Below are 12,493 nucleotides of genomic sequence, written 5' to 3'. Positions count from 1 at the left end.
AGTATAAGAGCGAGTCCAGAGGAGGCCCTAGAGCTGCCCCAGGGCTGGAGCCCCTCTGGAGCCAGGCTGGGACACCTGGGGGGGCTCACCTGGACAGGAGCAGCTCCAGGGAGAGCTCAGAGCCCCTGGCAGGGCCTGAAGGGGCTCCAGGAGAGCTGCAGAGGGACTGGGGACAAGGATAGAGGGACAGGAGCCAGGGAATGGCTGCCAGTGCCAGGGGGCAGGGCTGGATGGGAGATTGGGAATTGGGAATTGTATTGGGAATGTTATTAAAGAAAAACACAGGAAAATAAAGAAAGCAAAAATTATTAATCATTTTATTTAAGACTAATTTGTTTTCTAATTAAACTACAACTATTTCCATATAAAAAGATCAGTTCATTCAGAATAAGGTCACTTGGTAAATTTTCTAGGTATGTTTCTGATGAATTGTCCATGTGAAAATGAAATACATCAAGGAAATGTTTTTCCAAATGGAAGCACTGACATTGATACATTCCAATTCCATTCATGTATCAAGCCCACTTTTCTTTAAAATATGTTGGTATGTACCAAATTTTTAAAGGATTCACTAAGATAAAAAAACCTTAGAGCACTTACTGAAATTTCTGAGCTATATATGCTATTTTCCTGACATGCTAATATCAAACTGTTTACATCTGAAACAGCAATATGCACATTTTCTTAATCTCACCTCTCCTTAGATCAGTATGAAAATATTGACACAAATTACATCAGAATTATGTTGGGTAAACCATAGAGCACACAATTAAAACATGATGGATGACTTGCAGGAGAATCTGAGGAGGTGCAAAGAGTCTGCTCTTCTATTTTGTCTCCAGGAGAGCTGTGAGAATCTGCTTCCACTATAAAAATGTATTAAAAACCATTGTTATTTCCAATATGACTAAATATAAGAATGCTGTAAATACTATCATTTAACACATCTTCTCTTCGATTAATACTTCTGGTTCTTTAACATTATTTTAAAAATATTAGCAACTGCCACAATATTGAAGAAGCATTTTCTGAAAAAGAAAAACAGAAAGCTAGGAAATATTTCTGAACTGAGCTCTTTCTTCAATTCTATGACAGTTCAAGCTATAAATAAAATTAATTTTATTAAACCTTATTTTAAAAGGTAAGTCCTGTACATTGAAAAATAACAGTACAATTTTATAGACTGTATATTAGAAATTGTTTTACCAGGAAATTCTTCCCCTCTCTCCAACAAGATGCCAGATATTTCTTATGTGTAGTATGCCCTGTACAATGCAGACTGTCTAAAATCACTGGAGATCCTACTGATCTTTTTGCAGTTTATAATCCCATACCATTTATATTGTCTATGTTGTGCTCCTGATTTACCTTGTTAGTAACACTACCTTATTTTTTCAGTGGAGAAAAAATTTTAGCCTTCAGTCAGCTATGTCAAAGCCTCCCCAGAATTTTATTTATATAAAATATAGCTACTCCAATTATGATATTGTATCAGTGGTCTTCTGACTCCCAGCTCTTTTAAGAAGTTTCAGAGAAAATTGTAAGAGCTCATCTGTAAGGTTTCACTTACACCTGTGAACTACCTATCTAAAGGTTCTAGTTAGTGTTTACAGCCAGTCTTTTATACTAAGCCTTTTAATTCTTACTTTTCATGGAATGCCTTTTCCTGTGACTTCTACTTTTCTGAAGAACATGAATTGTCTGCCCAGTCGTTCTACCAAAGCTCAGCAAATCTGGAAAGAAATGTTCGTTTCTGTGAGTTTTTAATGAAAGTTTTGAAAAACAAGAAAATATCAACCATACAGTCTGGTGCTTTCACCATGAAATGGTTTTTCATTTAAAACACAATGAAAAAGGGTATCTTTACAGATTTGAGCAATGTATCTGTGCAGATATAAGTTACATCCAAGGGATTTTTTCCCCATAGTTTATGTAACTACAGATGGCCATGTCCTGGGGCAGTGCTTCTCACCATATAAATCCTATTCTTACCACATGACCATAAACAAACACCCCACCAAATCTGTTTTAAGTGGGTTATTGTTCTGTGTGAAAGATCAACCTGTCAACCACATGGTGGCTGCTGCCTGCAGTTCACTTCCTCTAGAAAGTGCAGGCAGACTTTGGTAAGGAGCAAAGCAAGAGGAGACAGGAGACAGGCAGATACCCACAGTCGCTGAGCACGCACACACAAGGCTCTGGAGCAATGCACACACCAGCTACGGCAAACACAAACACTCACTCTCAAACAAGGTCTCCAGCCTTTCTGCATTCTCCTCCAAGTCTGTGTACCACTGGGGGGCTGCTATAGAACCAACACCTGTAAGGCTGAGAAGCATTGCTGTCTCTGTTGGTCTCTCTAGAGCAATATGTAGACAACTAAAGAAGAACAGAATTATGAGATCAATAATAAATAAAAATACATAATATATAAAAATGCATAGTATATAAAAATATGACTAAAAATACAATGTTTTTTGATAGAAGGAGAAAGAATGTCAGAGTGTATTTTCTTGTATGCTGATCACCAAGTGTTTTCCAACACTCATATAGCACTTTGAATTTAATACAATGAATTCAGGTAACCTTCTCTCAACATTTTTCATGATGCAATTTTACCATAGGATTTACTCTCTTGTCATATTACTGTAGTTCTAGACATCTCTGGAAATCTGAAAGGAGTAGTACACCCTAACCTTTACAAAACACTGCAGAATATCTTTTATAAGACAGTCCAAAAATTGAGACTCAGATGTGAAAAGACATGTTTAGACATAAAATATTGCAGGAACTGAAACCTTGTTCTTTGTTGTAAGTATGGTGTTGATTTGGAGGCTTAAAAGCAAATCATGTGCAATGTGGGTTTCGAGTTTTTACTGCTGAATATTTCGGCATCTTCGGCAAAATTATTTTAGTCATAAAAGGGGAGTGATACTCTAAGGTTGAAACTGCAGTAAATAGAAGGTTGCATTTTGGTTTTATTCAGACTTGCTTTTTATAGTAACTTTATCAAAACATGACAATCAGAGTTTTCAGCAGTCTTTTGGGTGATACTATCTGATTGTCTTATGGAGTTTATGTGACTCATTTTTTAAATAAATGTTATTCTAAATTTTCAGGAAGCTTTTGGACTTAAACATGTAACTCTTATTGATAAATTCACTAAACTATTGAATTGAGATTTCAAAATTTTTGAGTTTGAAAAACTAGCTTAAGGAATTGTGTTTTGGTTTACTTTAGGAAATGGCAGTTAGGGATCAAAAAGGATATCAAAGAATACCAGGAGTTTGTTTATACACTCAGACATCTGCATATTTACATATGTAGATATGTATATAACCTATTTTACATATAACTAGATTTAATTTATGCATTGTTGCACTAATTAAACAGTATTTTTTAGACAATTTGTTTTCTATTTCTTCTTCATGGAATGAATAATTAGAAAAGTCAAGAGATATTTATGTGCCCAGGATGTGCTTTGCTCACTTGCTGCCCAGGCAGAGTGCTGGCTCAGCCTCAAGTGCCTTTCTGCAGGGCTGCACTCTGGCTGCCCCTCTCCAGGTTTACGCTTGTGTCCAGCATTATTTGTCACCAGTGAAGAGTCTGCCATTTGCTCTTGCTAAATTTCACACCACTGTTGATTGCCCAATGCTCCAATCTATCTACACCCCTCTGCAAGGCATCTCATCCCTCAAGAGTATGATCAGGTTATCTGAAAATTCAGCATGGTCTAAATAATTAATGAATAGAATTAGGACACACTGGCATCTGTCAAGAATTCATAATGGACATGCAACAAAAGAATGTAAAAGCTGCCAACTTAAAAGCAATGATAATAATGAAATGCTTTTAAAGATTAAAAAAAAGCTGCAATTAATACAAAAAATTCTGAACAGGTTATTTTACATACTATAATAATTTGTTTAAATAAAAATCTGATTGTTAAACTTTTCCATGTATGAACCCTCAGAAGGACTCATAGCAGTTTATCTGTCAAAGGAAAATTTTATATATTCTATTAGAACATTTTGAGAATCTTGTTCTCAGACTTGTGAGGTATGTGTAATATAGCAAGGTTTCTGTGTCGTATTTTCTTATCATTGCCTTCTAACAGAGCTTTCATCCTATTTAGTCCTATAAAGAAGCTCTTTTTCTTGCAGAAGTGAAGGATAATATTCATAACTCAAAATTTTAACTTTTCTTTGAAATAATCTACTTTATTTTGGACTTTACTGAAACTGACTTTACCTACCTTTTGTGGAGATCAGAGTTTGCAATTCTTTGGTAACTTTGCTGTGATCTTACCAGATCCAGAAGAATCACCAAACGGCATTCTGGAAAAAAATATAGCAATGGTGTTTGCACAGATAATAATGCCCAGCATAATAATTAAAGTAAATCAGACTTTTTGTAAATTAATTACTTTCTTGAACACAGTCTAAGCCACTAGTATAAAACCTACATATTTCAGCGGCAATTGTCAAGTACTATGTAAAAGTACACTAATAGTCATCCTAGCAGTATTTAATGTAATTTTGCTACACTTTTCCATAGTGTTCTGCAGGATTTTTTTCCCTATTAGCCACATTAGCATAATTGGTAATGAAGTCCACATGCCATCTTATTACAGCCAATGACCTGTATGACCCAACTGTAGTTATAAACTCTTGGACATTTATGCTATGCAGGTATTGAAATTTTTTTGTACCATAGCTCCTCTCCCAACGTACAACCAAGCTACGTCCCTAACATACCTTATTTTCCTTAAAAGTCTCCAGTAAAACGACTCAGAATCCTCTCAGAATTAAAAGGTTTTGTCTACTGTTTGGTTTGCTGTAGCTTAAATCTGGTTACTCATTCTCCTATCCCAAGCAGATGAGAAGTAAATTACTTCTCTGCCTGGAAAGTCTTTGACACACTTAAAACTTCCATCACCTCTCAAATCTCTCAATCTTTCCTCTGAAAGCATGTTTTAAATGCATAAGAACATAGTAATGCATACATATTTATTAATAAAACTAAGCACAAAAGCTGTGGTACAGCCTTTTGACCACTCCTAGTGTACTCTAGCAGTAACTTACTCTATGTGGTTGATATTTTTCTCCTGCTGAGACCTTTGGAATATTACACAGAGTGGGAAATTATTTCACACAGCTTGCACATGACGCTCCTGTATAACGAGCCCATACAGACCCTGGGGGTTTTCTAACACTAGCAAGGGTGCGTTGCTTAATTTGTGATCCATCTCTTGAGTCTACCCTGTAACTCTGCCCCTTAAGCAGTCATACCTTATTAATGATTAATTGGTTATTTTCCCTGAAGTATAATATCTCCCACTAGACTCTCCCAAATTACACTCCACATAAAGCAAGGTTAATTTGTATTATAATCTTGCATTTCAGGATTTGCTAAACCACTGCATTCTCTTTGTCAGCCTAGTCTCATGCTCAGATTTAGCAATTATTTATTTTATTTCATCATGTAAATGACCAAACCAAATACTTCATAATATTTGGTCTAGGTTAGAGCTTTCAGAAACCTCAGACAGAATTAATCCTGGCATATTTTAAGAGTAGGAAAAAGGGAAAGGTTTAACAACTTCCAAAAGTTGCCAGACCTGTAAATATCTGGTCTATGGACACCTGAAACACCATCTTCAGTCATGATCCATGAATATAGAGAAAACATATTTTCTTATTTCTTGTAATATTTACATATGGATATTAAAATCACTTTTAAAATCAAAGCTTCATAAAGAAGCTTCCTGTTGCTCTACAGGGCCTCACAATCTGATGTGTACTGTCCTCACTTCCACATTGTCAACACAACAGAGCTACCCTGACAAATTCAGCACAACTCTGAAATCAAGCTTCTTCCAGATGTGCAAGGAAAACAGGAGGAGAAATGAAGATTGTTAATCTGAAAAACCAGTCCTGAATCTAAGCCTTATGCTACAACAGAAGGACTAATTAGTTGTGAAGAAACAGAGAAAAAATACCCTCTACAGAGGGTACAGAGACTTTACAGAGTCTACAAATGCTCTCTAATACCAGAGTAATCCTTCAGCATTAACCTAGCCCTGATGGACAATTCTTGCTTGCCTCAGCAGAGACTTACGAATTTTGGCACTTGAAGCGGCACTGCAGAGGTTGTTCTTACCATTAAAAAATATCTTGCAACCAAATACTAAATTCCAAAGAAAATGAGATGGTTTACTGAGAAAACCATTAGATATTGACTTAATTTTTGAAACCTACAAAATTCCAACACATGGAAAGGAAGAAGAACTAAGCTTATTTGTGAGGATTTACGAGAAAGCTGTGCAACAGAATAAAACCTACATAATACAAAGGTTTTCTGACTAAAAACCCTGGATCTAGAAAAAAGCCCTTAATTGCCAATATCAATATTGTGATAATGATACAATAGGACACATCTAGGAATAAAAGTTGGTGTAATTAAATATATTTCTCAATTTGCTTATCTTACTTGGGATGTTCATAGCAACCAACCAATTCAGCAACACATGAGACATGAATCTCTCCATCCCATAGAACAGAAATGCGCTACAGTTTGTCAGCAGCTGCTCCCATTCAGCTTGGCTGAAAGGAAAGAAGAAGGAAGAAAGTAAGTTACTTTCATGTTACTCTTTTACAAGCATACTTTTCAGAAATTATCCACAGCAAACAGTTCAGTGTAATTTACTCCAGGAATAATTATAACAAAAGTCAGCATGCAAAGCAAGAAGATAAACATGGCTGCAGAATTCTGTGAGAAGTATAATAACTCATATGAATTATTAATACTATGTTCTTGTATTAAAATGATGACTCAGTAACATCTCATAGTGTGCAAGAGGCATGGTGTATTTTTAGATAAATACCAGCGTCTCCATCAAAAAAAAAAAATTTAAAAATCAACACTGTATGTGTGGTACAGCTTTAAAATAGAGTCTTTGTCTAACAGTCAAAGGGAGTAGTCATGTGTATACCCACCAGGACATGAGCAATTGGTTTTTAAAAAGAGATGTGGGCAATCAGGCCAGCTGGCAGCAAAAACTGCAATTTGGTAATAATGATCTTTGCAATTTTTATGAAAAAATAGTAGAGTACCTACTCAGAGGTAAAATTCCAAAGGACTGACTGTTGAACTAGCAGTTAGGAAGGAAGGTCCAGTAATGGCCATGTTGTCTTATAGGGATTATCACTGTTTGACCTCTTGAGGTCCCTTTTATTCCCCTATGGCTATGATCTTAAAAGTAAACTATTTCTATAAAGAACAAAGTGTGTTTATGAGTAAACTCGATAAAAGGGTAGTAGGTTCATGATCAATGTTTGAATTTGGAAACTGTGTGCTGTACCTTCCCTACTCTGCTTCTGAAATCTGCGCTCCCATTTGCAGTTGGCTGAAGATGCATGGAGATGCTATGGTTTTATGACTCAGATTTGCAAACAATTATGACCAAAGCCAGAAATTACACTTCTGCTCACATATGTGTATTCATCAAAGACTGCACCAGAAGACTTACCATCAAAATTAGATTATTTACATTTATAGCAACTCTGACAAAACCAGCCTGCTTAAATCACTTTGCAGCACTCTACTTCAGATCCCTAAAATATTCTGTCTACAAATCTAGATCTGTGTTTGATACAACAACAATGGTTTGCTATGTGTTTATCAGCTCAGCAAAATATGACCCTATTTTATGGACAAAGTCTCTGAAAATAGGCACAATTTTAAACAAGAAATATGGATAAAACAAGAAAGCAGATAGAATATTACATACCTTGGAGCGCACATATTGCCAATGACACCTTCCCACTGCACTGTAAATAGGTCATGGTATTTTTCTAGTATTTCCTGAATTTTTCGGGAAGGACTTAGAGCTTCTGTAACAACAGAATTTTATCATTATGAATGTAACATACTACAAACTACTTTGGGCAATCTCAATTTCAATAACTTTAAAATGTCACTATCATATTTATGGGGTTTTAAGTCATCAAAGTCTGGCTTTTAAAATTAAAACAATTGTGACATTTTCAGAATAAAATCAGATGCCCATTTGAATGGTGCCTTTTATAGTGAACAAGGATTATTTGGTAGATGGGTTAAGGACACAAAGAAAAACTTTTAGGTATCCTGAAAAACGGGTAAAGAATTGAAAACCAGTACTGCTCATACAGTTCTGTGGCAAAGGCTCAGAGAGGACTTAGGTGGGTGGATAAACTAACTGAGTTTCCAGAGTCCTGATTTCAGGAAACAAGACTCCAAAATTACCACTTCTCTCCAAGGACATTGCACATTTAATGATAAACAATCTTCTCCTTTTGACTATATTTTCATACTAGTATAAAAGTTAAAAGATACACTCTAGAGTAAGATATTGAGCACATGAAGCGTTTTATATTGATCTGCTCTGAAGGAGAACTACAAACACATGGAGACACACTCTGTTATGATACTGATTGTTCTGTGGCTTCTTTTGCATGGTGTTTAGAGTTAGTAACTATTTCAACACCTGAAGGGAGCCAACAAGACAGATGGAGAAAGACTGTTTACAAGAACATACAGTGACAGGACAAGGGCAAATGGTTTCACACTGAAACATAGCGGGTTTAGGTTAGATATCAGGAAGGAACTGTTCCCTGGCAGGGCTGGATGGGAGATTGGGAATTGGGAATTGTTCCCTGGCAGGGCTGGATGGGAGATTGGGAATTGGGAATTGTTCCCTGGCAGGGTGGGCAGCCCTGGCACAGGTGCCCAGAGCAGCTGGGGCTGCCCCTGCATCCCTGGCAGTGCCCAAGGCCAGGCTGGACACTGGGGCTGGGAGCCCCTGGGGCAGTGGGAGGTGTCCCTGCCATGGCAGAGGTGGAAGGAGATGAGCCTATAGGTCCCTTCCAACCCAAACCAGTCTGTCTTTCTGGAGCTAAAAACCTGCATTAACTGTTAGTTGTGCTGTTTCACACATGCACCATATACAGGTGATAAGCTGTGCTGTTCTGATGAAAAGGAATGCTTTTTTGCCAACATCTTGATGTCACGACTTCATTTTTTTGCTACAAAACAATTCTAAATTCCATGGGTAGATCATAAATAAAATATTATTTAATATATATTACCTGCTTCTCTTCCTTCATTATAGGGGTCCACAATATCTGATAAACAGTTAATCACAAACAATGTATTCAAACAACAAAAGAAGGAAATTTAGCTGATACACTTAGCCAATACGTTGTGAAAGGATACATTTTAAATTACGTGTATCAACAGGGAAGCAATTAGAAGGTAGATCACGATTAACTGGTGCCTACAATTAAAAATAATACATATGTTAAAGTATCAATTAAATACTAACAGTATTGCATTATTTGTGTCAAACAACTAAGAGAAAGACACATCAAACAATTAACAGAGTTTTGAATCTGGGTTTAAAAGCATCATGGTATTCAATTATCAGTGGAAATTAATAACTATTCTGCATTAGCTACAATGCATATACATATATTACACATATATACACACGTGTAGGCACATATATAGATATATATGCAAATATAAATATAAATTTATAAAAACATATGCAATAACTATATAAATACAATATTTTGTTGCAGAAATTATTTTCAGTAACTTTAAGCAGCTTCCTTTGTGGGTTATTAAATATGTCCCATTTATAAAGTGTGATTCTTCAAAGAAAAACTCCTTGCAAAATCAACAGGAAGCAAGATTCTTACGGACTTATGAGACATTCACTCCACTTCAGAATTCTAGCACACATAATGAGCTTTTATGCAACCCACTTTCACACTTTTCTATGCAAGTTCTCTGGTTATTTACAAAAAAATGTAGGAAGTTCACCATTTGGACATTCTTTTTCTGATGAGCTTTTGTGGTTTTTTCTTTAGATGTTTCAACTTTTTTTTTTAATTCAGTTTCTGTGAAAATGAAAAGAAAAAAAATTAATGTATGGGCAGCTTAGCAAATAAATGTCCTTGAAGGACTGTACATATTTAATATCATGAAGTAGTAGTAGTAATAGTACTGCTAGCAGTAATAATAAAAAGAATAACAACAATAGATTAAATAAAAACATAAAAATTCATTTCAAAACACAGCAAGGTAAGGACTCAAGCCTTCTTGCCTAAAAATAAAGGCTTTAAAGTGAAAAACAAGGAGGAGATGTGATCCCTTAGACATGAAATGCTTCATTACACTGCCAATTTTGGATAGAGTTGAACAGTGATCATCAAAGCACTTTCTAAGTAATTTACCATATCTATTAATTGTTGATGTTAATGTAATCACAGAAGTTTCTGCGGAACACACAGAGATCTAAAGAAAAAAGGAAGTTTCATATTTGAATTGGATTTTTTTTTTATTTCTTTAAGGGAATTTTTAAAAGCATAGGAAACTGTCCTATGTTTCTCACTGTATATATGATTATCACCAAGAGTACACCTCAGCCAGTTATTACTGAGTGCCCTGGAAGTTCATGGAAGCTTGAGATCATACTGCTCATGTTTCCTCATTCAGTGGCCTCTGTCACAACTGAAAGAAAAGAGACTTTTCAACTCTGCTTCCTCTCATTTATCTACTTCTAAAATTTTGTAACCATAAGTTCCACTATGAAAAACAGAAAAACAGAAATAGAAAAAACCTACATGTTCTAAAACTTGTATTTCTAAAAGGCCTGTAATAGTATGTAAACTAAAAATATGCTAATCTCACATTATTTACAATTCTTTCCCTTTAGAAAGAAGGAGTGAAATGAAAAAACAGAACAGGTTATACTGGAGGCTAAATATTACTAAATATTACAGATATGGACACAATACAAGTACCTCTCTAGAACAGAATAGTTTCATGGTACAGAGTGAGATTTTCTATACTTGGTCTATTTTTTATCATGGACCAACTAGTTTTAATAATTTTATGTGGTTTTCTCTGCATATGAGAAAAATGCAGCTTAAAATTTTTAACTTTATTAATAGAAGGTATCTTTGATTCATACAAAAACGGCTTGGTGCCTGTATTTATTGCTCACTTCTAGATCTAAGAAATGAGTTTTAAGATGCCATAAGGAGAAGTTTACGAGCTGTCCAACTACCTTATTTAACGCCAGTTTGCTAGAGTTTATGTAGGGTATAAGTGTCAGCAGTAGGGAAAGTTCCTAAAGCCTGTGGGGATTTGATTTTGCACAGGTGTAGCACAAGAACTGAGAGGAAAGATTTCAGAGTAAAATTTTACATTTGGTATTTTAAGCGAAGTCTTAGAGTAGCGATAAAAAAATACAGAAGTGTGAATTCTTACTTCCTTTTTTTCATTGCAGCTGAAAATAGCTTTGAAGTTTTAACAACAGGCTTGTAAGTTTCTTTACAGTTTTAGATTCCACTGAGTTTTACATAATTCTGTAACGTGTCAGGGTTTTTTTAAATTAGCTATCACTGCTCCTATAATCAGCCTGTACATTACCAAAATAAGCCTACTGCTCTATCTAGTCCACCTAAGATACTGGAAACCTACTGCATGTGCTTGTCTTCCAGTAAAATATACACCACAATTCATATTTAAATTTTTAAGTATCTTTTTTATGCATCATTATGCTAAAGGAAAACATGTTTATCTAACAGTACCTGACTCAGCCCAATGTAGTCGATTGTAGAGAAACTGTAGAGAAAAATCTCTGGAAACAGAACTTATTCCTTCTTCCTTAAATATACTCAGAGCTTCCAAAGGCAACTCCATCAATAATGTATCCCCTAGTAATACCACACACAATCCTAAATCCACAGGTGTATCTAAAGAGATGTGACAGAACATGATTGAGATTTAGTTCTCAGTTTGTCTATAAATAATTGCAGTTAGATGCAAAAACCTGTTTCCTCCATTGTATGACACATCAACTTCATTGTACTGTGGATTAAGTGCATTAAGAAAAAAAATTTCTTTTCATAGAATTACTCTTAAGATGTTGTCAAATTTCTATGCACTTGTTAACACCAATTCTTCAGAGGGAATAACATCCCTGAATTAATAACCAACCACCTCACGTCCAAGTTCAGATATATACAATACATTCAGGAAAACAGTATTTGGAAATGCAAAATTGCCACAGAAGTGATTTTGGCTACAAAAAATAGAGTTGTAAAGGCACTCTTATCCAATACTGTGTTGTTCTGTAGAAAAATTTTGTTTCTGTTATTTAGGGAAAAAAGTACTAAATATTATTATGGAAATATTTCTGCTCTACAGAGAAAGAGCATATGCATGGGAGACAATTTATCCAGTTTTTGCAGAAGTGCATTCTTGAGATGTGTTTAGAGACATACTGTAGCATTAGGTTTGTATGCAACTATCATCCTGTGAGAGTCCATAAAGCAAAAAAAAAAAGACAAAACAAAGACATTTACTGATCTACTGACTTAAAAAAGTTCTTTATTCTAGCTCTTCTCCTGAAAACTGGTTTGTGATAAAGCCATTTCAT

At 35.3% G+C, this 12,493-nt stretch overlaps 1 protein-coding gene across 1 annotated transcript in view; it reads right to left on the bottom strand.

Annotated features, from left to right (window-relative positions):
* Positions 1-288: 288 nt before the first annotated feature.
* CFAP46 (cilia and flagella associated protein 46) overlaps positions 289-12,493 on the bottom strand; it is a 71,307-nt gene continuing 59,102 nt past the window's right edge. The window contains exons 50-59 of the mRNA XM_077182734.1: positions 11,643-11,807; positions 9,868-9,944; positions 9,256-9,316; positions 9,129-9,164; positions 7,793-7,895; positions 6,493-6,605; positions 4,256-4,337; positions 2,243-2,379; positions 1,647-1,733; positions 289-866 (exon numbers count right to left, since the gene is read on the bottom strand). Coding sequence (XP_077038849.1) covers positions 730-866; positions 1,647-1,733; positions 2,243-2,379; positions 4,256-4,337; positions 6,493-6,605; positions 7,793-7,895; positions 9,129-9,164; positions 9,256-9,316; positions 9,868-9,944; positions 11,643-11,807 — 998 coding nt within the window. The 3' untranslated portion in view covers positions 289-729. The remainder of the gene's footprint in view (positions 867-1,646; positions 1,734-2,242; positions 2,380-4,255; positions 4,338-6,492; positions 6,606-7,792; positions 7,896-9,128; positions 9,165-9,255; positions 9,317-9,867; positions 9,945-11,642; positions 11,808-12,493) is intronic.

This window comes from Agelaius phoeniceus, chromosome 9, assembly GCF_051311805.1.
Source record: "Agelaius phoeniceus isolate bAgePho1 chromosome 9, bAgePho1.hap1, whole genome shotgun sequence".
In the NCBI taxonomy this organism is placed as follows: Eukaryota; Metazoa; Chordata; class Aves; order Passeriformes; family Icteridae; genus Agelaius; species Agelaius phoeniceus.
This window is presented reverse-complemented; position numbering and strand designations above follow the sequence as displayed.